This window comes from Equus caballus, chromosome 1, assembly GCF_041296265.1.
Source record: "Equus caballus isolate H_3958 breed thoroughbred chromosome 1, TB-T2T, whole genome shotgun sequence".
In the NCBI taxonomy this organism is placed as follows: Eukaryota; Metazoa; Chordata; class Mammalia; order Perissodactyla; family Equidae; genus Equus; species Equus caballus.
In genome coordinates, this window is record NC_091684.1 from 147,626,591 (window position 1) to 147,652,877 (window position 26,287).

Sequence of the window (26,287 nt, forward strand, 5' to 3'; positions counted from 1 at the left end):
GATAAATTGTAGTATTTATAATGTTCAATGAGGACTTGAAGTTTATGTTATTTGTGTTTTAACTAGTTTATAAATGCTTTAGTAAAATGAAAATATGGCACGATACATTTGATAGCCACATTCCAGAAGGTATATTCATAAACCTAAAATTTCATCATGAGAAATACTGTTGTAATGGAGATCTTATATAATAAAATGATTTTTAAATGCTCAGCTGATAGCTTGTAAATTTCAGTATAATAACAAAATTGTGATCAGTTCTTAGAGTTCTTTAACATGGGATTTAGCCCAGAGTTAAAAATGGGTAATGGGCTGGCCCAGTGGCGCAGCAGTTAAGTTCATACCTTCTGCTTCGGTGGCCAGAGGTTCGCGGGTTCGGATCCCTGTGTGCGGACCTACGCACCGCTTGTCAAGCCATGCTGTGGTAGGCATCCTGCATATAAAGTAAAGGAAGTTGGGCGTGGATGTTAGCTCAGGGCGTCTTCCTCAGCGAAAAAGAGGAGGATTGGTGGCAGATGTTAGCTCAGGGCTAATCTTCCTCAAAAAAAAAAAAAGAGTAAGATTTATTGAGTGGTTTCTGTGCCAGCCACCAAGCTATGTGCTTTATGTATATTATCTCATTTTAATCTTCATTATAACTCTATGAAATAAGTAATATATATATATATATATATATACCCACACACATAGTAAAGCAAGGCACAGAAATTAACTAACTTGCCCAAGTTCATACAGCTAGTAAGTGGTTGAGTCAGAATTTTAACCTGGCATTCATTCTTCACCAAGTTTTACTGTTTATGGTTAAAAAGTGTTTAAAGTGTACAGTAAATTATAAAGTATAGAGCTGAATTAAACCTTAGTGGTCATTCAGTTGAAGAGGCCAAGATCCAGAATTGTAAGGTGACGTGACTGAAAGCTGTGGGAGTGCTGGGGCTATGACTTGGTTCTTCTGCTTTCTAGTCTAGGGCTCGATTTTATGTTCAGACTCTACAGTTGTGGTTTGTGGAACTGCTTAATCTTTTCCCTTGTCATGGAGTAAATAGGACTATATCTAGTACATAACATAACTGTGCCATAATGTGTGCCATGTACTAGATCAGATGCATTACCTTTATTATTTAACACAGCGACATTTTATCAGGTGATATCTATCAGTGGATAAAAGTGAATTTTTCAAACAATTAAAAATTTAAACCCACATTTTTTCATTGATTTAAAAGTTTTTTTGTAGAAAAAATCCTTTAAGATATAGTTTAATTTCAGATATATAAAAGCTGAAACAAAAAAATAATAAAATAGGAATTTATAATTATGTGGTGAGCAATCTCCAAAAATGGATGAATTACATTATGTTCTAAAAAGTCAGTTACGGGGCTGGCTCCGTGGCCGAGTGGTTAAGTTCGCACGCTCTGCTGCGGCGGCCCAGGGTTCGGATCCTGGGTGCGGATGTGGCACTGCTCGTCTAGGCCACGTTGAGGCGGCGTCCCACATCCCACAACTAGAAGGACGTGCACCTAAGATATACGACTGTGTACAGGGGGGTTTTGGGGAGATAAAGCAGAAAAAAACATAAAGAAAAAGATTGGCATCCGTTGTTAGCCCAGGTGCCAATCCTTAAAAAAAAAAAAAAAAAGAAGATTGGCAACAGTTGTTAGCCCAGGTGCCAATCTTTAAAAAAAAAAGTCAGTTACTTGTAATTCGTATTTTTCTCCATAGAAATAAGTGTATTAAACATGGGCATGAAATTTCTACCTGAGTCATTAGCTGAAATAGAGTGTTCTTTTTCTGGCTATTTTGGAGCCAACTCTGAGCTGCAGAAGCTAGAGACCTTTGAAGCTTTGAGATCCCCACTGCATATCTTTGCTGGATATTCCACTTCAGTGGCAGCTGATTTAATCCTTCATAGAGTTCCATGCTCTTCTAACAAAATTCTGAAGTGCTGACTTGAGGAGTTTTTATGGTGATAGTTTTGGGATGCTGCAGTGATTGAGATGCCAGAGGAATCCATGAAAATGTTTCTAACCAGGACAAAATATGGCAATGATTCTTTAGATAAGCATAGAAGTGTGCTGTGGCTGCACTGTCCAATACAGTAGCCACCAGCCACGTGTGGCTTTGAGCATTTGAAATGTTGCTAGTGAAATTGAGGAACTGAATTTTTTTTTTTTGAGGAAGATTAACTCTGAGCTACCATCCACCTCCAAATCCTCCTCTTTTTGCTGAGGAAGATTGGCTCTAAGCTAACATCCGTGCCCATCTTCCTCTACTTTATATGTGGGATCCCTGCCACAGCATGACTTGGTAAGTGGTGCATAGGTCCATGCCCAGGATTGGAACTGGTGAACCCCAGGCCACCAAAGCGGAGCACGTGAACTTAACTGCTACATCACCCGGCCGTCCTGAGGAACTGAATTTTGAATCATCTCTAGTCATAGGCAATGGATATCTTGTTCATATGGACAAGTCATTCATTAATTGAGTATTTGTAAATTGAATACTAATTTTAGAGTTTTGCTAAGAGATATTTATATGATCACTTAAAATTATTATGTATGGGGCTGGCTCCGTGGCCGAGTGGTTAGGTTCGCACGCTCCGCTGCAGGCGGCCCAGTGTTTCGTTGGTTCGGATCCTGGGCGCGGACATGACACTGCTCATCAGGCCACGCTGGGGCGGCGTCCCACATGCCACAACTAGAAGGACCCACAACCAAGAATATACAACTGTGTACCGGGGGTGCTTTGGGGAGAAAAAGGAAAAAATAAAATCTTAAAAAAAAAAAAATTATTATATATGAGTCTCATATATAGGCTCTATAATTATGGCACTTTAAAAAATTCTCTATTCTTGGTACTAGTAGATCCTTAATGCTGAGAAAGAATTGTCATTAATTTATCTTCTTGATATACACGTAACACTGATTTTAGTGTAAGAACAAGCTCTATTCACATAATTGAGTTAAAGAGATTTAAATAGACCTTAGAACTTGGTGCATTTAGTTAGACACAAGATTCACTAGTGACTCCTGTGATAGTAGTTCAAACATTTATAGCAGTAACTTCTAAAGTTAAAATAATGTTTTTCCCTCTGTGGACTGATTCAGTCCAAATAACTTGGAAATTAAAAAGCAGGAAAACTTGCTTTTGTCAGCCTGAGGATAAAGAGGAATGTGAAGATTGAATTGGCTGTGTTTTTCAATATTTTACGTTTCGGATGCCTAATTTTTGACCTGTTTTGCTTTATAACTAAAACAGTTTTCAAAATATTTGTATGTTTTGTAAAACTTACGCTGTTGTATATGTGTCAGAATGCAGAAGACAAATTCTTGTTTTAAATAAAGCAATTCAAATTTTTTTTTTTGGATAATGTCTATCCTAACAGCATTTGTTTTTAAAACCCAAAGGATTATAGACGTACCAGATTGTAAATGTCTGAAGACAAGGACTATGACTTATTCATCTTTGTTTTTTCCCTAGATCTTAACACATTGTCTTGTATACAGAGGCAATGGGCAGTTTTTTTTGAATGAATTAATCTATGATGAAATATATTCAACCAATTTTCTTTTCCTTGTAAGTTTGTTGTTAAAAAAACCCAGAAAAATATAGACTAAAGTTTAAAGTTATGTTTTCTTATGGAAATAATTACATTTATATCTGAAATGTGAAGAATAGGTAACAAAGATTAATGTCACTTAGCATTTGATAGTTGAGACTTATGAAAACAATACATTATGAGGTTTTTATAAAAGGATGCTCTTAAAAATTATTTGTAGTTTTTTAATTCAGCCTTCTTCAAGTACTAAGTGCTTAATAGAATCACCATTTTACCTAGTACTAAATTTGGGTTATTCAGGAGTGAATCAATTATGTAAAGTGAAGTGTATGTATATGTCAAATATATCAAACTTAAAAATTGAGCTTTCTGTAGGAAAAAAGATTAAATATGTACACAGTTAATTTATTGAAATCCACTCTAATACTAGGTATCTTTATTTTATAGGAAGGAAAACTGAGATATAACTTGCTGCCTTGTTTGGAGTCACATGGTGAGTTTGGAGATCAAAATTAGATCCAAGAATCTCTGAATCCCAAGTTCGTGTTTCAATATTTGGCATTCTTTAAAGTGACTCGTAAAATTGACTGATATCATGTGTCAGTACTTAGGTGACAATTTACAGAAAGTCAACTGCAACTTGATGGGCGACAACCTTTTTCAGCTGAAAAGTAAGTGTTGCTGCCACGACTGGTACTAGTATACGTGGCTTTTGTACTGATAATTGCTTCAGGAGAAAGGATGAGAGGTAGGCGCATTTTCTTAAAGACAGAAACACAAAATTGTTAAAGTAACAAATGCTCACAGGAAAACAAATGATGTAAATCACAAAGTGGATAAAGTAGAAATGAAGTGTGTTCTCCCTATGCCTAGTGGAGTATCACTACCACTACTAGATAAGAGTAGTGATAACTACTGTTATCAATTCGCTATACGTAATCACATATGTTTCTTCTACGCATAGATGAAAAAGAAATTATTTCAAAAAAAATCAGAAAGCTATTATGTGCTGTTTAAAAATTTTTTCTTAGTAGTATATCCTGGATGTATTGACAATGGCAGTGCCCAGTTAAAAAGAATGAGGAAGACCTTTTTCTTCTGTATTAGTTTACTAGGGCTGCTATAACAAAGTACCATAGACTGGATGGCTTAAACAACAGAAATTTATTTTCTCACAATTCTGGAGGCTTGAAGTCCAAGATCAAGGTGTTTGCAGGGTTGGTTCCTTTTGAGGGCCATGAGGGAAGGATCTGTTTGAGGCCTTTCTCCTTGGCTTATAGATGGCCATCTGCTTCCTGTGTCTTCAGATGATCTTACCTCTATGCATTAATCTGTGTCCTGATCTCTTCTTTTAAGGACACCAGTCACATTGGATTAGAGCCCCCCTAGTAACCTCATTTTAACTTAATTACCTCTTTAAGCACTGTCTTCAAGTAGAGTCACATTGTGAGGTACTGGCAATAAGGACTTCAACATGAATTTTGGAGAAAAACAATTCAGCCCATAACATACACCAACTGGAAATAAATGATACTTTTATTATCATTATATAATGGGTTTCCCTAATTTGTTTTTTTCTGTAATGTAGCAGCTGAGCTTTTTTTTTGCTGGGAAAGATTCACCCTCAGCTAACATCTGTTGCCAATCTTCCCCTCCTTTTTTTTCCCCCTCTCCCAACAGCCCCAGTGTCTAGTTGTATATTCTAGTTGTAAGTCCTTCCAGTTCTTCTGTCTGAGCCACTGCCACAGCATGGCTGCTAACAGACTAATGGTGTGGTCAAGTTCTGCGCCTGAGAACTGAACCTGGGCCACTGAAGTGGAGTAGCCAAACTTTAACCACTAGGCCATCAGGGCTGGCTCCCTAACTTTTAAAAATTAGACATTGCTTGACTTTGCCTAGTTTCCTAGTCCATAGATAATTATATACTATGCGCATACTGCCTATCTAATGTGTAGAGGGAAATGCACTCTCAAGGAGCTCAGGTTGGCCTTGGACATATAATAATATTTTTAGTCATTTGACTTGAAGAACTCCACATAATTAGTAAAACAGTATAGTTTAGAAAAGAAAAGGTTCAGTTCATGTTGTTTATGTCATTTAGGAAAGTGAGAAGGCCTCCTTTTTTTCGTAGGTGGATTACTAAACAATCAAATAATGTTAGACCAGGAAATGATTTGTGACATACTTTTATAGAATGGAAAAAAATTTTAAATTTACAAAAGAATGACGCCTAATTTGTTAAGGTATTTACTTTATATGCCATCCCCAAAGCATTCTTTCGATTAGTATCTTTTAAGACCATGGTAGAACGTTGTCTTAATTTTGAGCAAAGGTAGAAGTAGCATTAAAAAAATTACCCTTAGAAATGACTACATTTAGATGATAAATTAAAGATATTATTGTTGGGGCCAGCCCTGTGGCCGAGTGGTTAAGTTCGGGCGCTCTGCTTTGGTGGCCCAGGATTTTGCCAGTTCAGATCCTGGGCATGGACATGGCACCACTCATCAAGCCATGCTGAGGTGGCATCCCACATGCCACAACTAGAAGGACCCACAACTAAAAAAAAAAAAGGAAAATACACAACTATGTACAGGGAGGCTTTGGGGAAAAAAAGGAAAAATAAAATCTTAAAAAAAATAAAAAAAGATATTATTGTCTAAGCCAGAATCCTGGAGGGGTTTTTTTTCTTTTGTAGTTTTCCCCATCACATTTCACATATCTGGTTAAGCACCACTTGTATCTAACTCCATTGTTACCTCTTTAGTTTAGGCCCTTATTGCTATTTCTCTTTGTGCCCCTCCTCCTCTCCTCCTCCTTTTCCTTCTCCTCCGTCTCAGCTTAAAGCAATATATGCATATAGTTGAAAAAGTCAAACGTTCTGAAAAGGCTTTATATGGCATAACCACATTTTCTTGAAGGGTGCTTATGTGCATATGCATGTGTGCTGTCTGTTGCATAAATCAGTTTTAACCGTTTTCTAGTAATGTTCTATCATGTGGATTTTTGCTTTCTCACAGCTACCCCTTCCTTCCCTCCAAGTGTCTTTCAGTTTAATTATTATCTCAATTTTTGGATAAATCTATATTTGATGTTTTCATTATGATGACCATGATAAATACTGCTCACTGATGAACATAGTAATATGCTGTAAATATGATACTATACGTAGAATAGCGTATGAGGAGATACATATCCTTGTACTTTTCTTTTTTCCTTTTGGTTTATCCATCAATTAATACTTTTCATGTTTTTTCATTTGCTAAGTTTTATTAAAGTCTCTAGCCAAATCTACCCATACCCTTCAGTAACCTCTCAGTACAGTTTTCTACACAGTAAAACTTGTCAGATAATCAAAAAGTTTCCATTTTAATCATCTTTTCTCTGGCCTCCCAGAGACATTCCTCCTAAAGTACTACTCTCCTGATCTGGTCTGGACTGGTGGTTCTCTAGGCCTGTTAGACTTCTGTTGTCTTGGATTTTGTATGGTGTTGAATGCTGTGTTTTCTGCATCCTTTGTCTTCTTTCTTGAGTCTCATGTTTTGGTGGATTCTATAGTAGCTTCCTGAGAAAGGGTGTGTGGGAGATAAATCTTGTGTGATGTTGCTGGTCTTTACTCTCACGCTTGATGAAAACTTTGACTAGGTATAGAATTCTAGATTGAAAAATAATTTTGGTCAGAATTTTTATAGCATTATTCTATTTTTAAAGCATTTTCAAATCATAAAAAAATAAAGAATTTTTAAAGCATTATTCTACTATCTTCTAGCTTTTATTCTTGTTCTTATTATTCTTGATCTTTTGTATATGACCTGTCATCCCCTCTGCCCCCCGGCCCAAATCTGAAGATATTCTCTTTATCTCTGTTATTCCGAAATTTCATGATGATACGTCTTGGTATAGCTTTTTTCTTGATCGTTGTGCTGGGTACTAGTGGGGCCTTTCAACTCAGAGATTTATATCTTCCAATCTAGGAAATGTTCTTGTGTTACTTCTTTGATAACTACCCCCTGCTTTTTTTCCTGTTCTTTTTCTGTAAATTTTATTAGGTAAATGTTGTACCTTTGAAATTGATTTTCTAATAGCCTGTGTCCTCTTCTCAATTTAGTTTGTGTGTGTGTGTGTGTGTGTGTGTGTGTGTGTGTGTATATTCTTTTTTTCCCTTTCTTAGTTCCACCTCTGGGGACATTTTGATTTTTTAAAAAGTGAATTAAAAAATTTTGCCTTTCATATTTTTAATCCTATTTTTTGTTTTCTGAATATAACTTTTTATAACATTCTTTCTTGTCATATCTCTAAAGATGCTAATTATATTTTCTCTTAATATTTTCTTGCTCTCTGTAATATCTCTTTTACTTAGGATTCTATATCTGTTTTATTTATTTTGGTCTGAAAGACAGGAGGTTTTCCTAAAATTTCTGGCACTTATTGGTTTTCCTTCCATATTTAAGACTAATACACTAAGATGCTTCCTAAGCTCTGCTTGGTCAGACTTTCTAGGATGGTGATATTTACTGTGTGTTCTTTGGTCTGTTTCTTTAGGTGAGAAATGTCTAGTTTGCCCTAATGGAATAAGCCTGACTTTGTTCCCTTATTTTAGACTAGCACCTCATCCTTGCTTTGGTCTATGCTAGGAATTCCAGAATTTGGTTCAGTTTTTCTAGTATATCTTCCACCTGTTGTCTGTTATTCTTAGTATATCTCCCTTTTGTTAATACATTTTCTTTTTCAGATAATGGTTAGGTGCAGTCCTTTTTATATGTATAATCATATTCCAGGCATATGACTGAAACTCACTTTGTTTTCAAGTTTCTGTCCACTGTAAATAACTACTATGAACCATTATCTATCATCTCTCTATCAAAGTTTTACTAATTAGTTTCTTAGAGACTGAGCTCTGAATTTCTTTCTTTTGTTACCATATACTAACTACAAATACCAATTCATAAATTCCTATTAGGATTATTAAAGTAGATGTTAAATATCATACTAGGTATTACAACAAATATATTTTTCTTTTTGAAAATTATCTAATTTTCCTCTTGAAAATTAGATAATTCAAAAATGGCAGAACTCTTTATGGAATGTGAAGAAGAAGAGTTGGAACCATGGCAGAAGAAAGTAAAAGAGGTTGAGGATGATGATGATGATGAGCCGATCTTTGTTGGAGAGATATCGAGTTCAAAACCAGCAATTTCAAGTAAGCATTTACTTTTAGTGAAGCCAAGTTTTATAAGAATGTTTCTGATGGAAAAACTTGTGAACTGTCTTATAGGTACTTGATGTCCTTGTTCCTCTGTAGGGTGTTGGGGATGAGATTGGGCGGGAGGTCACTTAAGAATTTGAGAATCTAGGTGGGGATGTGGTTGGGGACTTGAGGAAGGAGATAAGAAGTTAAAATATCAGATGTGAGAAAAAGAATGGACTAAGATTAGCTGTTGGCATTGGAGATCTTTTGAATTTGGAAATAATAATTTTTACTGGAGCCAAGTAACCTATGTATCCGTTTGTTCATTTTTCTTTTGTTTTTTTCCACTTAAACCTAGAAGCAGAGAAACGAAAGGGTTCAGAATGCTTTGCTTAAAGTGTCAGAATATACTAAATGTGTTTGTGTTAATCTCCGGGGTTCTCACATCCAGGCAACTGCCTCATTGCAGTGTTATCCATACATAGCTACAAAATATAGGCAGTGAATGAATGCAAAGTCTCAGCCTGTGTTCTCACAGGGGCTGCAGCTTCTGACCACACCCATCTTCCAGCAACTCGAGTTTACATTCATGGAAGAGGAGGGTACTGCCTACAGCCCCTGTACCTGGATGTTGTAGCAGTTAATTAACACTTAAATCCTTGTAGCTGTCTAGCAGAACACCTCAGTACCTTTGTGGATTATTAGATTTTAGTTAGAGTAGTTGGATTTGATATTGTTATGATGTTAAAGCAAAGACCAATGACACTTGCTAAAATGTCTGCTCAAAAATGTGTGGAAGTGCAGAGATACCATACAGATTTCAGGGGAGAAAGAGGAAATAGATCCTTTCCTGTTGTATTTACAATGTTTCTTTGTTTGTTTAAGCTAGGAGAATTTCTGAAAGAATGTATCCCATTTACTAGTGTTTTTCTACCAAGATGGTGCTTAAAAGTGTGACTAAGAGACTACTTTTAAATTTTCTGAAAGCCTGGTTCTTTCTTCTATTGCTTGTAAACTTGGAATGGCACTTGTATTTAGTTTTGTCAGTGGGAGAATAACTTAAACAATTGAATTCTCAATACCATTTCCGGTGGGAGATTGATAATCTCTCATGGAGGTTCTAAGTGGAATGCTGCTTTGATTATAAATTGAACTAGGCATGATGGCATACTTGTTGGTGATAGTGGAACAGAATTATATATTCTCTTAATTACTGTTTCTAGTCACTGTGATTATTTTATACTGGAATATTACCATATTGCAAAATTATTATTCAAATTCTGTTATTGAAAACATGACAGTTAAGATTCATGTTGAATTTATACTGAGTGTAGATGACTGTTAACAGTATTCAACTAGATCAGTGTATGTTAGCTTTAACATAATTCTGTCAAAAAGGAGATTCACTGCTGTAGAATTTCTTTTCTGAAATGTTAAGATGCAGAATGTAACTCATTTTATTGTTTTTGTATAAGCCTTAAAATATTTTACATATGGGATGAGTTAAATGTTTATGTAGAACTGCGAAAAAGGAGGGTAAAACTTTTGTAGAAAACAACCACCAAAATGTATTTTAGCAATAGTTCTGATGGTTTGAATAAATACTTAATCTTGAATTTCTGAATGAAAACAGTGTGAGGTTTTTTGAGCCAGATTTTTTTTTCTGTAAGACATCTGTAGTTCTTAGGTATAGAGCACTGCATTGCCATTATCAGGAAATAACCCTACTTTTGTGTGGCCCTTTATAGAATTATGTTATGGCTTTGGTTCTTTTCTACTATGAGCAAGAAAAAGGAAATTTTTGTGAGGTTTCGTGTTTGTTTGTGCTTTTACCTTTTTCTAACAAACAATTGTAGGTAAATCCCCACTCTTCCAAATTTTAGTTTGATTACTGAATACCCTAGAAGTTCCAGATTTCACATGCATTCAAGAATTGGGAACTTTAAACTGATCCTGAAACTCATATTAGGCTCAATTGACTTTTGGTGTAGTGGTAGATTTGGAACCCCTTAAGTTATAAGATGCTATGGTAAACTGTAGGTTCATTTTAGTCTGCAGTCTCTAATCGTTTCCCTTTCAGAACTCCAGAGTAATGGTCAGATAATCCAGTGAGACCTCTCATAATGACACTTCAAGGCTTTTAGAGATTGTGAATAGAGACATGGAGGTTGGACAAAGGTTTGATTTTAAGTAGTGGGAACCCTATCACCTCTCAAAGAAGGATATATACTTCAATTATGGGTTGTATAGGAATATATTTTTGGAAAAATTGTTACTGATTATGTGGAGTATTTCTTTGCCATGCAGAAGATTTGACTTATATATAGTCAGATTTAATCTTTTACTTCCAGCTTTTGTATTTTGAGTTACTGTTAGAAACTTTGTTCTTATTCTATAAAACAATTAAGATTGGTAATCTTGTTTCTTTAGTAGGTAAAGATATATATGTTTATAATTAACTGTATTCTTAAATAAGTGATAACATATATTCTTTCTAGGAATCTGTTTTCAATTTATGATTTCTATTATCTTAATATATATTTCATTCAAACAATGAATTTTAAAATAAATCTTCTTTTATAGATATTTTGAATAGAGTAAACCCCAGCTCATATTCAAGGGGAATAAAGAATGGCGCTCTCAGTCGAGGTACAGTATTATTTTACTATTTTAATTTTAAAGTGAAGTATTTTAACATCGATTATATAGAAATATATTCAATATATTGTGTAATTTTAAAATACAGGTATTACCGCTGCATTCAAGCCTACAAGTCAACACTACACGAACCCAACATCAAATCCAGTGGCTGCCTCGCCAGTAAATTTTCATCCTGAATCTAGATCTTCAGATAGTTCTGTTATTGTTCAGCCTTTGTCTAAACCTGTAAGTGTTTCTGAAACTACACAGTCAGCTCAGGGATACATTGGATATTATTTATCAATATCAACAATATCCAGTTGAAATTCTGGACTATCATGGGTAGTTATCCAATAGAAGCATAGTCAGCGTCAGAAAATGTCACCATCTTTGTGATAGCTCAACCAGTTCTCAAAATGATAACTGTAGGAACTAAATATCCCACCTGTTCATAAATCAGGTAATATGCTTAAATTAAATAGGTACAGAATTGAAAACTGTGCTATCCAAATATGAATAAAAGTATAATCAGTAATCAATATTGCATAATGGCAAACTAATTAAGATTATAAACTAGGCCAAGTGTTCTTAGTTCTTAATTGGGAATATTGTTGAGAGGCTATCATAGCTTTTTATTCTCAAAACATACCTGCATAGTTTAGTTTAAAAAAACTCTTAACAAAAAGTGACAGTTAATGGTAATAGTTAATATTTATTTGAGGTATTAATATGTGTAAAGCTTTGTGCTAAATGCTGTACATAAATTAATCTTACTTAATTCTTGAACATTCCTATGAAATAGGTACTATTATTGTCTGTTTTCTAGTTAAGGAAACTGAGACTCACAGAGATTAAATAATTCACTCTAGGTCACACAGCTGGTAAATGGTAGATCTGGGATTTCAGTCCAGCCTAACCCATAGTTTATATGTATATGCATACATACATACATGTATGTTGTGTATAAATGTATACTTTAAAAAAATAGAAGCCTTGTCTTAGTGCAAAAGTTTTCAAGGTGTAGTCTTCAGTCTTCTGGGGTTCCTCTAAGACTCTTTCATGGGTTTGGGAGTTATAATAATGCAAGGACACTGTTTGCCTAGTCACTGTCTTGACATTTGCGCTGATGATGCAAAAGCAGTGGTGGGTAAACTCCTAGTGTTAGTATGAATCAAGACAGTGGTACCAAGCTGTACCAGTAGTTTTTGTATTAGTCACCACCATGCATTCACAATAAAAAATGTTCCAGTTATTCTTAATTTCCTTGATGAAGTATTCAAAATGTTATTAATTTTAACTCTCTACCCTTGAATATATGTATTTTAAAAATATTTTGTGTGATGAAATGGGTAGTATACGTAAAGCACTTCTATATCTGAAGTATGATAAGGAATTTTCTTGAGGAAAAGCACTTGTGTGATTGAATTGTGAACTAAACAACCACTTTTTTAAAATAGAAAACCGTTTTTACTTGAAAGAATGATTGACAAACCATGGTGTATTGTTTATTTCTGTATAACATTATTACTACAAGCTTAGTGGTTTAAAACAACACATATTTATTATCTCATAGTTTCTGTGGGTCAGGTCATGGCTTAGCTGATCCTCTGCTTCAGACTCTCACAAGGCTCCATTCAAGGGTGGGCCCTGAGGTTGCAGTCTCAGCTGAAGCTCAACTGGGGAAGTATCTCCTTCCACGTTCTCGTGGTTATTGGCAGCCTTTGGTTCCTTAAGAGTTAAGAGTTGTCAGACTGAATCTTTTACTGGCTTTTGGCTGGCTCCTTGCCAGGTGGGTCTTCACAACATGGCTTCTTGCTTCCTCAAAGCCAGCAGGAGAGAGAGAATCCTTAGCAGGATGGCATCTTGCCATCTTATGTGATGTAATCAGGTACACGAAATCATCCATATCTTGTCACCTTTGCTGTATTCTTTCAGCTAGAAGCAAGTCACATGTCTTGCCCACACTCAAAGTAAGGGAATCACACACACATAAATAGGCATTTCCTCAAAATTCAACAAAGTGCTCCTTGTTACTTAAAGGAAAACAACTGACAGTATGTTTCTTGCCAGTGATAAAATTTCAGCTTTCAAGCAAAAATTAGAATTTTGGAAAACTTGTATGTGTCACCATGATCTTGACAGCTCCCAATACTTAAAGACTTTTCCGATGGGTGGTGGTATTAATAAATATGATTTTTTCATATTGTATAGTGAACTTTGTCAACGTTTGGAAGATCTGCATAATTCAAAGAAATGAATATTTTCCAGATAATCAATGCATGGTGTTATAAAATCATGCATGGATAAAAGACCCATTCAAAATGTAAGGTAGAACAAGATTTTAATGTAACCACGTACAAAAATTTTGGGGATATGGAGTCAGATTCTTCATTGCAACAAACCATTAAGATAATACCAACTGTTACGTTTTGATGTAGTACCAAAGAAGTATATCCATAGTTATCATAAATTGCTATGAAAATTCTCCTTTTTTCAACTAGTATATGTCTTTTATGAAGCCAGATTTTCTTTATAGTTTTCAACCAAAGCAACATGTCCTAACAGATTGAAAGCATAGAAGCAGATGTGAGACTACAGCAGTTTTTGATTAACCTAGATGTTAAAGAAATTTCCAGAAATGTGAATCAGTGGCACTCTTCACTAATTTTTTTGTGTTTGCAAGATAGTCATTTCTCATAAAAATGTTATGTTAATCTGCAATGGGTTTATTATTGTTATTTAAAATAAAATTAATATTTTAAAAAATTTCTGTTTTAATTTCTAATATGGGAAATATCAGTAGATATAACCCACCTGAATAAAAACTCTTGGGTCCTGAGTAATTTTTAAGTGTATAAAGGGGTCCTGAAATCAAGGAGGTAGAAAACTAACACAAAAAGTTACTCAAAATGTAAAGATGCTTTGCTTTTAGTTGGAATCCCGTTAACTAAGTGGTTTTTCCATGCTTATCATAAGCTATTCGACATTGGCCTTAGGGACATAGTAGTAAATTTTCTTCAAAATGTTTGTTCTCTTGATGGTAAGAGAAACAACTACCAAATTACCTATAAGGTTTCTTGAAACGTTCAAGTTCAAAACGAGAATTGAATCCAAATATTTTTAGTATGAATAATCCATTTTTCCTGTATTTCATATCATATTACTATAGGGTAATCTACATAGCTGTTAGCACTAAAAATTGATATTTTTAGGTGGTATCTCTCATAGAAGAGTTATGAAATGTAATTTTAATTTACATAAAAGTGAAAAGAAAGGCTACAGCCATTTAAATCTATGGCTAAACAAACTCAACTCCAACTTATATTTTGAAGATGTTGTATATCATGACAAATAAGAGTATCTTTGGGCAGATACTCCCTCCCCGATTCTTTTCTGTGGTTTTAGTACTCTGAAATAATAATTAATAGTGATATGAGCCCTGAACTAGTAGTTTAGAAAACTTAGATTGAAGCAAGACTTGAATGCTGATTCTGCCTTGTTCTTAAGCATTGTCAAAACCTCTCTGAGCTTCATTTTCTTCATTTCTAAAATGAGAGATTTTTCCCAGACCACTGACTCTCAGCCTTGGATCCTAAGGTTCCCCGAACTACTTCTGATGTTTCAAAAGATGAAAAACTACCCAAAATGTAAAGATTCTTTGCTGTTACTTGGAATCAAATTAACTCAGTGGTTTTCTCATGCTTATCGTAAGCTATTTGGCATTTGGGGGAAGAAAACTGGAAAAAGAAACTTCATTATTTCATTCAGTTTAATAGATAAACAATCTTTCCAACATTAGACCTAGGGAGAAAAAAATAAAGTGAGGGGTGATATCTTTGGTGCTACGCAAGTTAGAAACTAGAGCTTTTTTTTAACTCAGAATGTTTTATTTCTGTGGGCGTAGTTTTTAAATCAAATCACCTCAATTGGTGGTTTCTAATCTTGGGGACTTATTAAAAGGAGAGATTTTGCCGGTTGATTTAGGTGGGTCCTGGAAATGATACGATTTTAAAACTCTCCAAGTGATTCTAATGTGCAGTCAAAGTTAAGAATAACAGAGGTGTATTCTGGAATGAATTGAGAATCCTATTTAAGGGAATTTACTCTTAAATTTTGGAAGTTTTTTAAAAATAAATTATAATTATAGTTTTTTATTTTATGTCATGTTTTGTCTGTGTGTGTTTACTTTTTCATGGAATATCTCTATACCTCAACATCTCTTTCGGATCTCTTTCAGGTAGTCAGGGATATATTATAATCACTTGTAAAGTCAGTGTGTTACAGCTTAAGGGCATAGGCTTTGTAATCAGGCAGACCCAGGTTCTAATTACAGTAACATCAATAACAAGTGGGGCTGTGTTGGGAGTCTTCTGTAACCACACCTAACCCATTTTATTAGTTTACTTATTTATAAAATGGTGCATAATATTAGGTAATTATTAGTACTGTTGTGGCAACTACTTGATTTAATACATACATGTACCGTGAAGTACAGGTACATTTAAAACACAGTTGTGACTTTTATTTCAGTTTGAAAGGTGAATAACTTGAAGCTCAAAAGTGACTTTCACAAGGTTCGTAGTTAAATAAACGTGCAGGTCTTCTGAATCCCAGTCTAGCACCTATTCTGCCCTTACAATTGTATTTGATATCTTTCTGAATTGTTTTATAAGACATTAAAAATTCCCTCTTGGAGAATTCTCTTAACCAGTTATTGTTGAATAATGTGTGCCTGCTCTCTGAAATTGTGGTGCTTAATTAACCAGAACTGTTTCCTAGGAAAGTGTTTAATAGTATTAGCTTTATGTTTTTGTTAAAGAACTGTTTTAGGGGCTGGCCCCATGGCCGAGTGGTTAAGTTCGCGTGCTCTGCTGCAGGCGGCCCAGTGTTTCCTTGGTTCGAATCCTGGGCATGGACATGGCACTGCTCATCAAACCACACTGAGGCAGTGTCCCACATGGCACAACTAGAAGGACCCACAATGAAGAATATACAACTGTGTACTGGGGGGCTTTGGGAAGAAAAAGGAAAAAAATAAAATTAAAAAAAAAACTGTTTTGGAAAATGCAAGTGAGTATTTTCCATTTTTTTAAAAAATACAAATACTTGGAGAAAATATTATCTAGCAGTAAGATTGTGGTTGGTTACAATTTAGTTATATGGCATTACTAATTTTTTTATATTAAACATTAAAGTTCAGATGCAGATATCTGCCTGTTAGGCCTCAAATTCTAGAGTGGTTTGGATTACTTCGATACCTATTTCCATAACTTCTTTCTTTATTTATTTTTTTAAAAAAACTTTATATTTTTCCTTTTTCTCCCAAAGCCCCCCTGATTCATAGTTGTGTATTTTTTAGTTGTGGGTCCTTCTAGTTGTGGCATGTGGGATGATACCCAACCATGGCTTGATGAGTGGTGCCATGTCCGTGCCCAGGATTCGAACTGGTGAAACCCCAGGCCACCGAAGCAGAGCGCGAGACCTCAACCACTCAGCCACGGGGCCCGCCCCCATAACTTTTTAACAAATCCATGTCAATAGAAAAGTTAGTAGCAAACTAAAATTCTTAAAACTTAATTATCCCTCAATTTAAAAACACAAAACAAATAAACCTTTCTTGTTTCTGTTTTTAAATCTTATGTATTTTGGCGGGAAAGTTTAGAAAAAGAGAAGAGTGCGTACTGTATTCTGATTTTCTTTTTTCCCTGCTGCAGGCAGAGTATAGAGTATATCATTCAGGATCATACTGTGCGCATAGATGCATATTCCTCTTTTTGCACTGAACATTCTACCAGGAATATGTCATTGGATTTTCTCAAAAACATGGTGTTAGTAGTTGCATGATAGTCTCTCACTTAACTTATTTAATCATTCTTCCATTGTTGGACATAAAGATTTTAGTTTTTTTGCCAATAAAAATAATTCTCCATTAAACATTTTCATTTCTTTACCATAAATTTTTAAAGTGGAGTAGTTGGATCAAAGGATGCAAACTTTTATAAAGCCTTTGACAGCTACTGTCAAAATTTTCATGCAGATAAGTTGTACCAAAGTATAATCTCTACTTTGCCAAAAGTGAATGAATGTTATCAGTACTTTTTAATTTTTAAATTTTAACTTTATTTCAAACTAATTTTAGACTTATAGGAAAAAATACAAAGAGTTCCCATATACCCTTAACCGAATTTCCTCTATTGCCACTGTCTTACTTATCATAATCAGGTAATTAACATTAAACTGCAGACCTTATTTGAATTCTACCAGTTTTTCCATTAATGTCATTTTTCTTTCCCAGGATCCTGTTCAGGATGACACCTTGCAATTAGTTATTTCTTCTTAGTCTCCTCATGTTTTTCTACAGTTGCTCATTCTTGATCTTTCATGACCTTGATGCTTTTAAGAGGAGCGGCCACTTATTTTGTGTTAGATATTATCGTCTTTAAAATGATGTCAATTCAGCAAAAATTACCCATGTCTTTATTTGCATTTCTTTAACTAGTAGCTTGCTAAAAAGCTTATTGTACGTGTTGGTCATTTGGTATATTGCTTTTGAGGTGTCTCAGTTTATGTCCTTTGTGCATTTTTCTCTTAAAGTAACTTTTTCCCTTTTGATTTTTAGCATTGTTAATCTTAAAACTTTTGCTTATTATATATTATGGCATATAGAATGGTCCAGAAGTCACTCTGAGAGCTTACTTTCCACAATGATGGTCTTTTATAAATAGCTTCGGAATATATTTTGTGTGTGCATATCAGTATATTTAATGTATAATAGTATTGGAGTATATATATCTGTAAATTATATTGACCACACTTTTCATAATTATTTATACTAAATATATATGTGTGCTAACATATAAATTTATGCTACCTTAGACTTGACCACATGATTCATCTTATACTTTTCACTCCTCTCTTGAGATCTTCCTGCTAGCTGGGACCACCCTTTCTCCTGATGGAAGGGCTGAAACTTCTCTTGAGCCCTAATGTCTCCGGGAGTGGAGCAGTTGGCCCAGACCATTCCTATAAACAGCTTCCATTCTAAACTGTCTTCCTGGCTTTCTTATTTGTTCACCCTGCTGATCAGGCAGTTTTCACATTTGCCCTGTGAGGTGGGAGATTGCCTGGCTCAGCATGGCTTTATGTGGGGTGGTGGGAGGAGTGGGGGACCTTTCTCTTCCTGACCCTTGGGTTATAATTTTTCCGGTAAAGATGATTCCAAAACTCTCACCACATGGTAGATTCATCCCTAACCCCAATGCACAATACTTGCAGATTGATTCCCACTTTGTTTGCCCTGATATTCTGTTTGTGAGGTTTATAGAGGTGTAGAAGCTTTTAAATTTGTAGTTACATCACTATGTTTATCTTATTTTTTTCCTTGCGTTTACCCAAAGATTTTGCTAAGTTCTCTTATTTGCTCTTTGATGAGAATAGTGCATTTTTAGTATCCCTCTAAAGTGTATCAATGTTAAGTTGACTTAAAATGGGTTTATATGTTTCTTTTACTTTGAAAAAATCAGACTACAATTTGCCCCTCATTTTAATTGGCTAGTCAGGAATAAGCCAGCTCTAAGTAACAGCTTTAGTAGTTTTAGTAGAAGATAATTTTGACAGATAGTAGTAGGTAACTTTGTGTTTTATAACTTATTAGTAATTGAGTCATCAAAGGTTATCCTTAGGATAGTGGCATACAGTTAAATTTACTTCTATAAAAGTTTATGAAACAAAATGATTATAGCTATGTTGAATAAATGTAATATTCTTCCTTTGACATATTTTAACAGGGTTATATAACGAACGCATCACGAGCTGTGTCTAATAATTCTTCAGAGTTACTGTTTGACTTGACCCAGGATACGGGATTATCACATTTCCAAGGGGGACCAACACTTTCTATAGCAGGTTGGTTTTAGCACTTTTTCAAAAAATTATAAAAAGAAACTTGATGAATATGCATATGAAATTGACTCTTTATTGAAGTCCATGCCTTTGTGTCAAGTTTTTCATATTTGTAAAGTGGAATGGTGCTGATAGTTTTTGAATGCCTTTCTTGGGTGATTTTAAATAAAATCCTATTTAATAATAGAGCATTTTATTTCTTCCTGTTAATTAAGTAGGCTAACCAACTTGGAGCTTGTTCTCACTTGGCACCAAACATGGGCTGAAAAATCTTAAAATAATTTCTGTAAGTTAGAGAAGTCCTCTGATCCCCTACGTACTCTTGTTAAAGAAGTATTAATTAGGGGCCGGCCCGGTGGTGCAGCAGTTAAGTTTGCACGTACCGCTTCTCGGCAGCCTGGGGTTCGCAGGTTCGGATCCTGGGTGTGGACATGACACCGCTTGGCAAAAGCCATGCTGTGGTAGGCATCCCACGTATAAAGTAGAGGAAGATGGGCATGGATGTTAGCTCAGGGCCAGTCTTCCTCAGCAAAAAGAGGAGGATTGGCAGTAGTTAGCTCAGGGCTAATCTTCCTCACACAAAAAAGAAGAGTTAATTAGTTTCTATGGCCGCTAGTGTGAAAAGTGTATGGAAGTGTCTGGTTATAGTTGATTTCAAAAATTAGGTTAGTATTTTTCTATTCAATAAATGATTTAGATATGATAGTTAAATATGATACAGTGCTGTTATAAAGTGGCTGCAGTAAATTTGTATATATTCAGTACTCTTTATATATCCATTGAAGGAATAATGAAATGTCCCTATTGAAGAAGAGTTAAAGATCTTTGATTGTGTAACAAAGTTCTTCATTAACCTAAAATAAATTAGTGTGCTATGGAAGGATTTTATCTAATTGAAAATTCCCTGTAATGAAGGCAGTTATGTTTTGTATATTAGCAATTTTGGTTTATTTCAAATATTTGACTAAACAGAGATACATAAGACTTTTGGAAATTTTTTAGATTATTTATTAACAAATCATTGTAGAGAATTTAACCAATCTTCCCCCAATTTTTTAATAGTAATGTTAGTGACTAAAATGTTTTTCCATTAAAAAATATTTAGTTAATATTCATTTCTTTGGGTGTTACTTATATACTCGTAAAAATCTAGTTAGTTAAATAGATAAGAACCAAAAGAAACAAAGAGAAAAAATAATTCTTAAGTTTGATTTTACAAAACACATGGACTTTATTCATAGAAAAAGTCTGAATTCTTGAAACTTTTTGGCAGTAAGGACAATGACTCCTACTTTCCCTCTGAGTTTTCTACCACAGAGAGAGAGACTTTAGCCTGAAAAATAAGTGGGAAGATTTGGAAGATTTTGACCTATTTTTAAGATTTTTGTAGTCTTTTTTTTTAAAGATTTTATTTTTCCTTTTTTCCCCAAAGCCCCCAGTACATAGTTGTATATTTTTAGTTGTGGGTCCTTCTAGTTGTGGCATGTGGGATGCTGCCTCAGCACAGCTTGATGAGCAGTGCCATGTCCGCACCCAGTATCTGAACCCGTGAAACCCTGGGTCGCTGAAGCGGAGTGCGAGAACTTAACCACTCGGCCACGTGGCCCGCCCCCACATTTTTGTAGTCTTCTTTTTTGAGGAAGATTAGCCCTGAGCTAACATCTGCTGCCAATCCTCCTCTTTTTGCTGAGGAAGACTGGCCCTGAGCTAACATCCATACCCATCTTCCTCTACTTTATATGTGGGACACCTGCCACAGCATGGCTTGCCAATCGGTGGCATGTCCGCACCCAGGATCTGAACAGGTAAACCCTGGGCTGCCGAAGTGGAACGTGCGAACTTAACCGATGCGTCACCAGGCCGGCCCACGTAGTCTTTATTAAGTCTTTACACTTTAGTTTTCTTATATTACTTAAAAAGGAGATTTTATTTTTCGCATATAATGCATTCATTCTCCAGATCTAGAATAAGCCATTTGGAGATATAATTTAATTCTTGCTCTACTTTAGTCAGAGCTTTTCGAGGCCCAAATAAGAGAAATAAAACGTGAAAATGCATTATGAGCTTTAAAGGACTTGACAAAAAACAGTTGTTATGAATGATAATATATGCTCTATGTTCCATAGCATGATTAACTGACTACTGTCAAGTGATCATAAGTATTTGGAGAAATTTAAATTTGAGCTTTATCTTGAATGAGAATAAGATTTTTACTGGCGGAGATACAGCTATTGAGGGTAGGAAACAACACAAGCCAAAGTCAACAGAGGTAAATAAATTAAAGGGGTCAGAATTTAAAACCCTTAAATGCAGAGTGATTTTATTTTCTATTAAAAAAAACCTTATAGTAAACAGTCTATTTCTACTGTCCAGCCTGTTATGTAATCAGATGCTTAATCCAAAATATCAGCACTCACTGGCTTTTCAAGTAACTGAAGTATCTCACAAGAGTGCTACTGCGATTACACAAACTCTTTCACAAGTACCCCTTGTATAACTATTAGTAATCCTGTGCTTTGAAAATGGGCGGGAAAAATCATTTTTATGTTATCTCAAAGGATGAAACAGAGGAGCCAATTAGTGCTATTTTTCTGGCATGCTTCCCTAAATAAAAAGCTGACAGATGAATCTATTAGAAAAATCTTTTTTCTTCTAAAGTAAGTTTAGGTATCAAATTTTTAGTTAGTAGTGATAATAGCTGTCATTTATTACTGAGTGCTTTCCATGTGCCAAATGTTGTGTTGGGTGCTTTAAATACACTATCTTATTTGATCTTAAAACATCTCTCTAAAATAAGGTATTATAGCTCTTATTTTACAAAAGAGGAAACTGAGGCTGAGAGAAGTTAATTAAATAAGTCAGGAATACGTAGCTAGTAAGTGACAGAGCCTGGATTTTGAACTTAGCCTGTCTGACTTAAAAGCCTGGAATATTTCTAATATATTACTCTACTTCTTCTACTTTTAGTGTACAGTTGGGAGCACTAAAATATGATGTGCAGTTTTAGGATTCTTATTACCAAGTACAATTATGTGTTATTTTCAAAAGGACTTTTTCTTGGCCTATTTACAGCCTAACGATGCCTGTTTCTCTTGCTAATTCTCTGAATAAGACTGAAAATCCTTTAGCTTTTAGGCGGTGGTTTTCGAACCGAAAACTATTTTGGAGTAGTTTCGGAGTAGAATCCCTGTACAAACAAAATTTTATGCAAAAGTCTAATAAATAAAATATAAAAGGAGAGTTTCTCTGTCAGACATACCAAGTATATTCCCTAAGATGAGCCCATTAGGCCCTGGGGAACATAGTTTGAAAACCGTTGTACTAACTCCTTCCATTATGAGTCCTTTCATATGAATAAATGAGGTATTATCATTCAAGATTAGTTGTTTCCACTTTGTCCATAGGGATTAATGGATAATATAACCTAAAGCCATTAGTAGACCAACCACCTCTTTGTTAGGTGGAAAAAGAACTAACTTTCCATTAGACATTTTAAGTTGTTAAATCTTCTAAAGGGTCTCTAACCTTTTGGAATAAAGATATATAATTTTTAACAAGCTCTAATTCACTTAAGCATCTGAAGATAGTTCTTTTGTAGAAACTTAGTGTGAAGTATTCTCTGTGCTTTAATTTTTTTTTGCTTGGGACATTTTGCTCCATTTTGCTCTGGCTTCTTTCATAATAGCTGTTTATATATTGCTTTATTTGAAGCTGTATTTAGTATTTTCCTGCATAGAAAGATTATTTTATGAATTATTTGAATATATAGTCCATAGTAGATTTTGTACAATTCTTTACATCCTCTGACTTTGATCACATCAATTTTTATCATGATTTGTCATTTGTATGATATGATAATTCAATTATATCACCTTTAATCTAGCTTTAAAATATTTTTACTTAGTTGTAAGCAATATTCTGAAGTGTTTTAAAATATTTTTCCTACTATTTAAATCATCGTAGGTATGAATGAAAGTTCGTTTTTATCAAAACGTCCTTCTACTTCTGAAGTAAACAGTGTTAATCCAAAAAAGCCTAAGCCCAGTGAAGGTGTTTCTGGAACAAATTCCTCAGCTGTGTTTCCTTCAGTTAAATCTCCTTCAGTGACGTCTCCCCAGGCTATGCCATTAAAAGGTAAATATGAAATGTGGCTTATAAAAGAGAAATTATGGTACTTATACATAAATTTTAGAAATTGTAATAAATTTACAAACTATTATTAGTGGTTGTCTAAGGTTAAAAAGTGGTGAATTTTGAATTATATATGTTTTGAATTTATTTTAGGTACAAATACCTCATCAAATCAATCTAAAAATGGAACACCCTTTCCAAGAGCTTGTCCAAAGTGCAATATTCATTTCAATCTTTTGGATCCTTTGAAAAATCATATGAAGGTAACACTTTTTTCAAAATTTAGTTTTAAAAAGGTTTGCAAATCCCTAGAAATATTAATGATTAGTTTACAGTAAATAATGGTTTGTCCAGATATTGCATTGGACATCTTCTCATACTGGTATTTCCATATAACTTCGGCAAAAGTTTATATTCATATGATTATCTTCATATAAGATTTAAAAATTCCTTCTGAATCATCAAATTTTAAATATTAAGTTCACGTACATTATAATATATGCTTATTCTAATTTTAAATGAAAATAATGTATTAATCAGAATGTTTTACTTATTAGATTATGCCATACTTCAAACTTCTTAAAAAACAGCCATTTTGTTATGTGTTTAATATTTCATGTAACTTAACAATTCCTTCAGGTGTCTTGTTTTTGTGTCTCTGCTAACGTGCATGCCACATCACACAGTGAAAATCTGGGTTTTACATTTAATTTTCAACTCTCAAATATAAACTCTAAATGGTGGGGTATTTCATATGAAATAATTACTTTAACTCAGTCTAGAATATAGTTTGTGTAATTATTGTAAATTAATTTGAGCTTTTTATTGGTACAGGAGGCTCTTTGAAATTAGATGTTAAGAAATTTTCAAAGTACAAATGAAATATGAGGTTAGGTAACACTTCACTTAAAATATTTTAGTATCCTGCTGTGTCTATGTAAAGATAGCCTGTATTCTCTTTGCATGCCTAGTATAAATGGCAGGAAGGAGGAAAGAGACAGTAAAAAAGCAGTGTGGATTATATGAAGAAAAGAAGGGAAGGAGAAGGGTGCAATGGCAAAGAAGTAACTAAGGAAAAGTTCTTGCTCACTATTTCAGAAATTGCCAATTTTTTATTGAAATTTAATATTTTAAAAAATATAGAGAAAATAAGCTGACTTTTTTAGAATTTCAAATACAGTCTCTTTATTCATGTACAAAACTGTATTTAGTCTATCACTACTTCCAGCTCCCACAGTCCATTATAACTGCACTTTGTACTTTGTTCTTAGACGAGAATTAACTGTACAAGTGCTTTCAGTTTTCCTATCTATGTAATGTTTTGATGAGATACCTGATGTGTTTTATGTTTTGCATCATAGATGGAGAGAAAAAAGAAAGGGATAAATTCCTTAGTTAAGATCTTTAATTATTTGAGAAGGTAATGCAGTCATATGATTCAAAATAAAAAAGTTTACAAAGGCATACAAGTGAAAAATCTTACCCTTGTCTCTTACTTATCTGATTCTCAATATGACTCAAAGAAAATGATTTTTATTGTTTTGTTTTGTATTCTCCCTGATTTTCTTTTTGCATATACAGGTAAACACAAATGTTCTTATTTCCTTTCTATTTTGTATACAAGTTGTAGCATATTAGATATACTTCTGTACCTGGTTAAATTGGCAACCGAAGTAGCTTTACTTCCAAAATGTATTAGAGCATTGTTTGTGATTACACTTCTTAGAAATAACCAAAATCTCATACAATATTCATATAATAGAACACTGTGTAGCGTTTTACAAAACGATGGAATCTCTGTGATAGATAATGATAATGGGAAGACCTCTAAGACACATTGTTGAACTAAGTTGAATATAGTATGAACAATTTATTATATGTGTTTATATCGTAAAGAAATCTGACAGAATACTTCCCAACTCTAGGACAAGGAAGTTTAAAACTAGGTAGACTTTTTATGTTCTAGCTTAGGTGTTTTATGTATCAGTTAAAGTTTTAGTGTTACAATAAAAATTTTCATTTAAAAAAATGTAATTTTTAGACTATTTGTAAATTATTTTTTGCTGTTACTATAGATAAGTAGAGGACTGTACCACAGAAGTAATGTTTTTTTCAATGAAGAATATCTAAAACATAAGTGACATACCCTATAATAAAAGAATTTACCTGAGACCATGTGCCGGACTACTGAGCTTTAAATACATTATTTCATTTAGTCCTTAGAATATTCTTTGAGATAGACATTTTTCTCATTGTTTTATAGCCAGTTAATTGGCATAACTGACATTCATACTTTTAATGGTAAAAGGTCCATGTTCTCACAAATACTTTTTTTTCCCTTTTTGGAAAATGTGTGGGCTATTTAATGTTACATGGAAACTTGAAAATAGGTATATTATTTCTTTTTTAGAGTATGGAATTTGATGTTTATCAACCAGATCTAGCTTATAAGTTATGTTATTTAGATTTCTGTGTCTTCACTTAATTTTTGTCTGCTTGATCTGTCATGGATTGAAAAACACCACATCTCATTCCACATCTTCCGTTACCAGTATTTTCTTTGATATATTCCAGTTCTGTTTTAAGATTGTTGCTGTTTGAGATAGATGAATCTAACTTTTATAACTGTATTGTGAATGTATCCTTTAGCATTTTTGTAAAATGTCCTTTTTTGTCTTAATGTTACATGCCTTTTGGGCTCACAAGCCTTGTTTTCTTATGGTTTCCATTTGCCTAGTATGTTCTGTTTATCCTTTTGTTTTCAACCCTTCTGAATCGCTTTGTTTTAAGAATGCCTCTTGTTTTCAGCAGAGTTATGTTTTCCTTTGTGATCCTATATGAAAATCTCTTGTTTCAGTAGTTGAGTTAAACTCTTT

At 34.1% G+C, this 26,287-nt stretch overlaps 1 protein-coding gene across 9 annotated transcripts in view; it reads left to right on the forward strand.

Moving 5' to 3' along the window:
- The window catches only part of ZNF280D (zinc finger protein 280D), a 117,340-nt gene that overhangs the window by 17,170 nt on the left and 73,883 nt on the right, over nucleotides 1-26,287 (forward strand). For 2 of the 9 annotated variants that reach the window (XM_023616825.2, XM_070236119.1), the window contains exons 2-9: nucleotides 4,001-4,046; nucleotides 4,158-4,224; nucleotides 8,604-8,750; nucleotides 11,322-11,387; nucleotides 11,485-11,624; nucleotides 19,166-19,283; nucleotides 23,244-23,414; nucleotides 23,565-23,674. In XM_023616825.2, the coding sequence (XP_023472593.2) occupies nucleotides 4,044-4,046; nucleotides 4,158-4,224; nucleotides 8,604-8,750; nucleotides 11,322-11,387; nucleotides 11,485-11,624; nucleotides 19,166-19,283; nucleotides 23,244-23,414; nucleotides 23,565-23,674 (822 nt within the window). In that variant the 5' untranslated portion in view covers nucleotides 4,001-4,043. The remainder of the gene's footprint in view (nucleotides 1-4,000; nucleotides 4,047-4,157; nucleotides 4,225-8,603; nucleotides 8,751-11,321; nucleotides 11,388-11,484; nucleotides 11,625-19,165; nucleotides 19,284-23,243; nucleotides 23,415-23,564; nucleotides 23,675-26,287) is intronic. The other 7 variants (XM_023616827.2, XM_070236124.1, XM_070236128.1 and 4 more) reach the window with 5 other exon arrangements.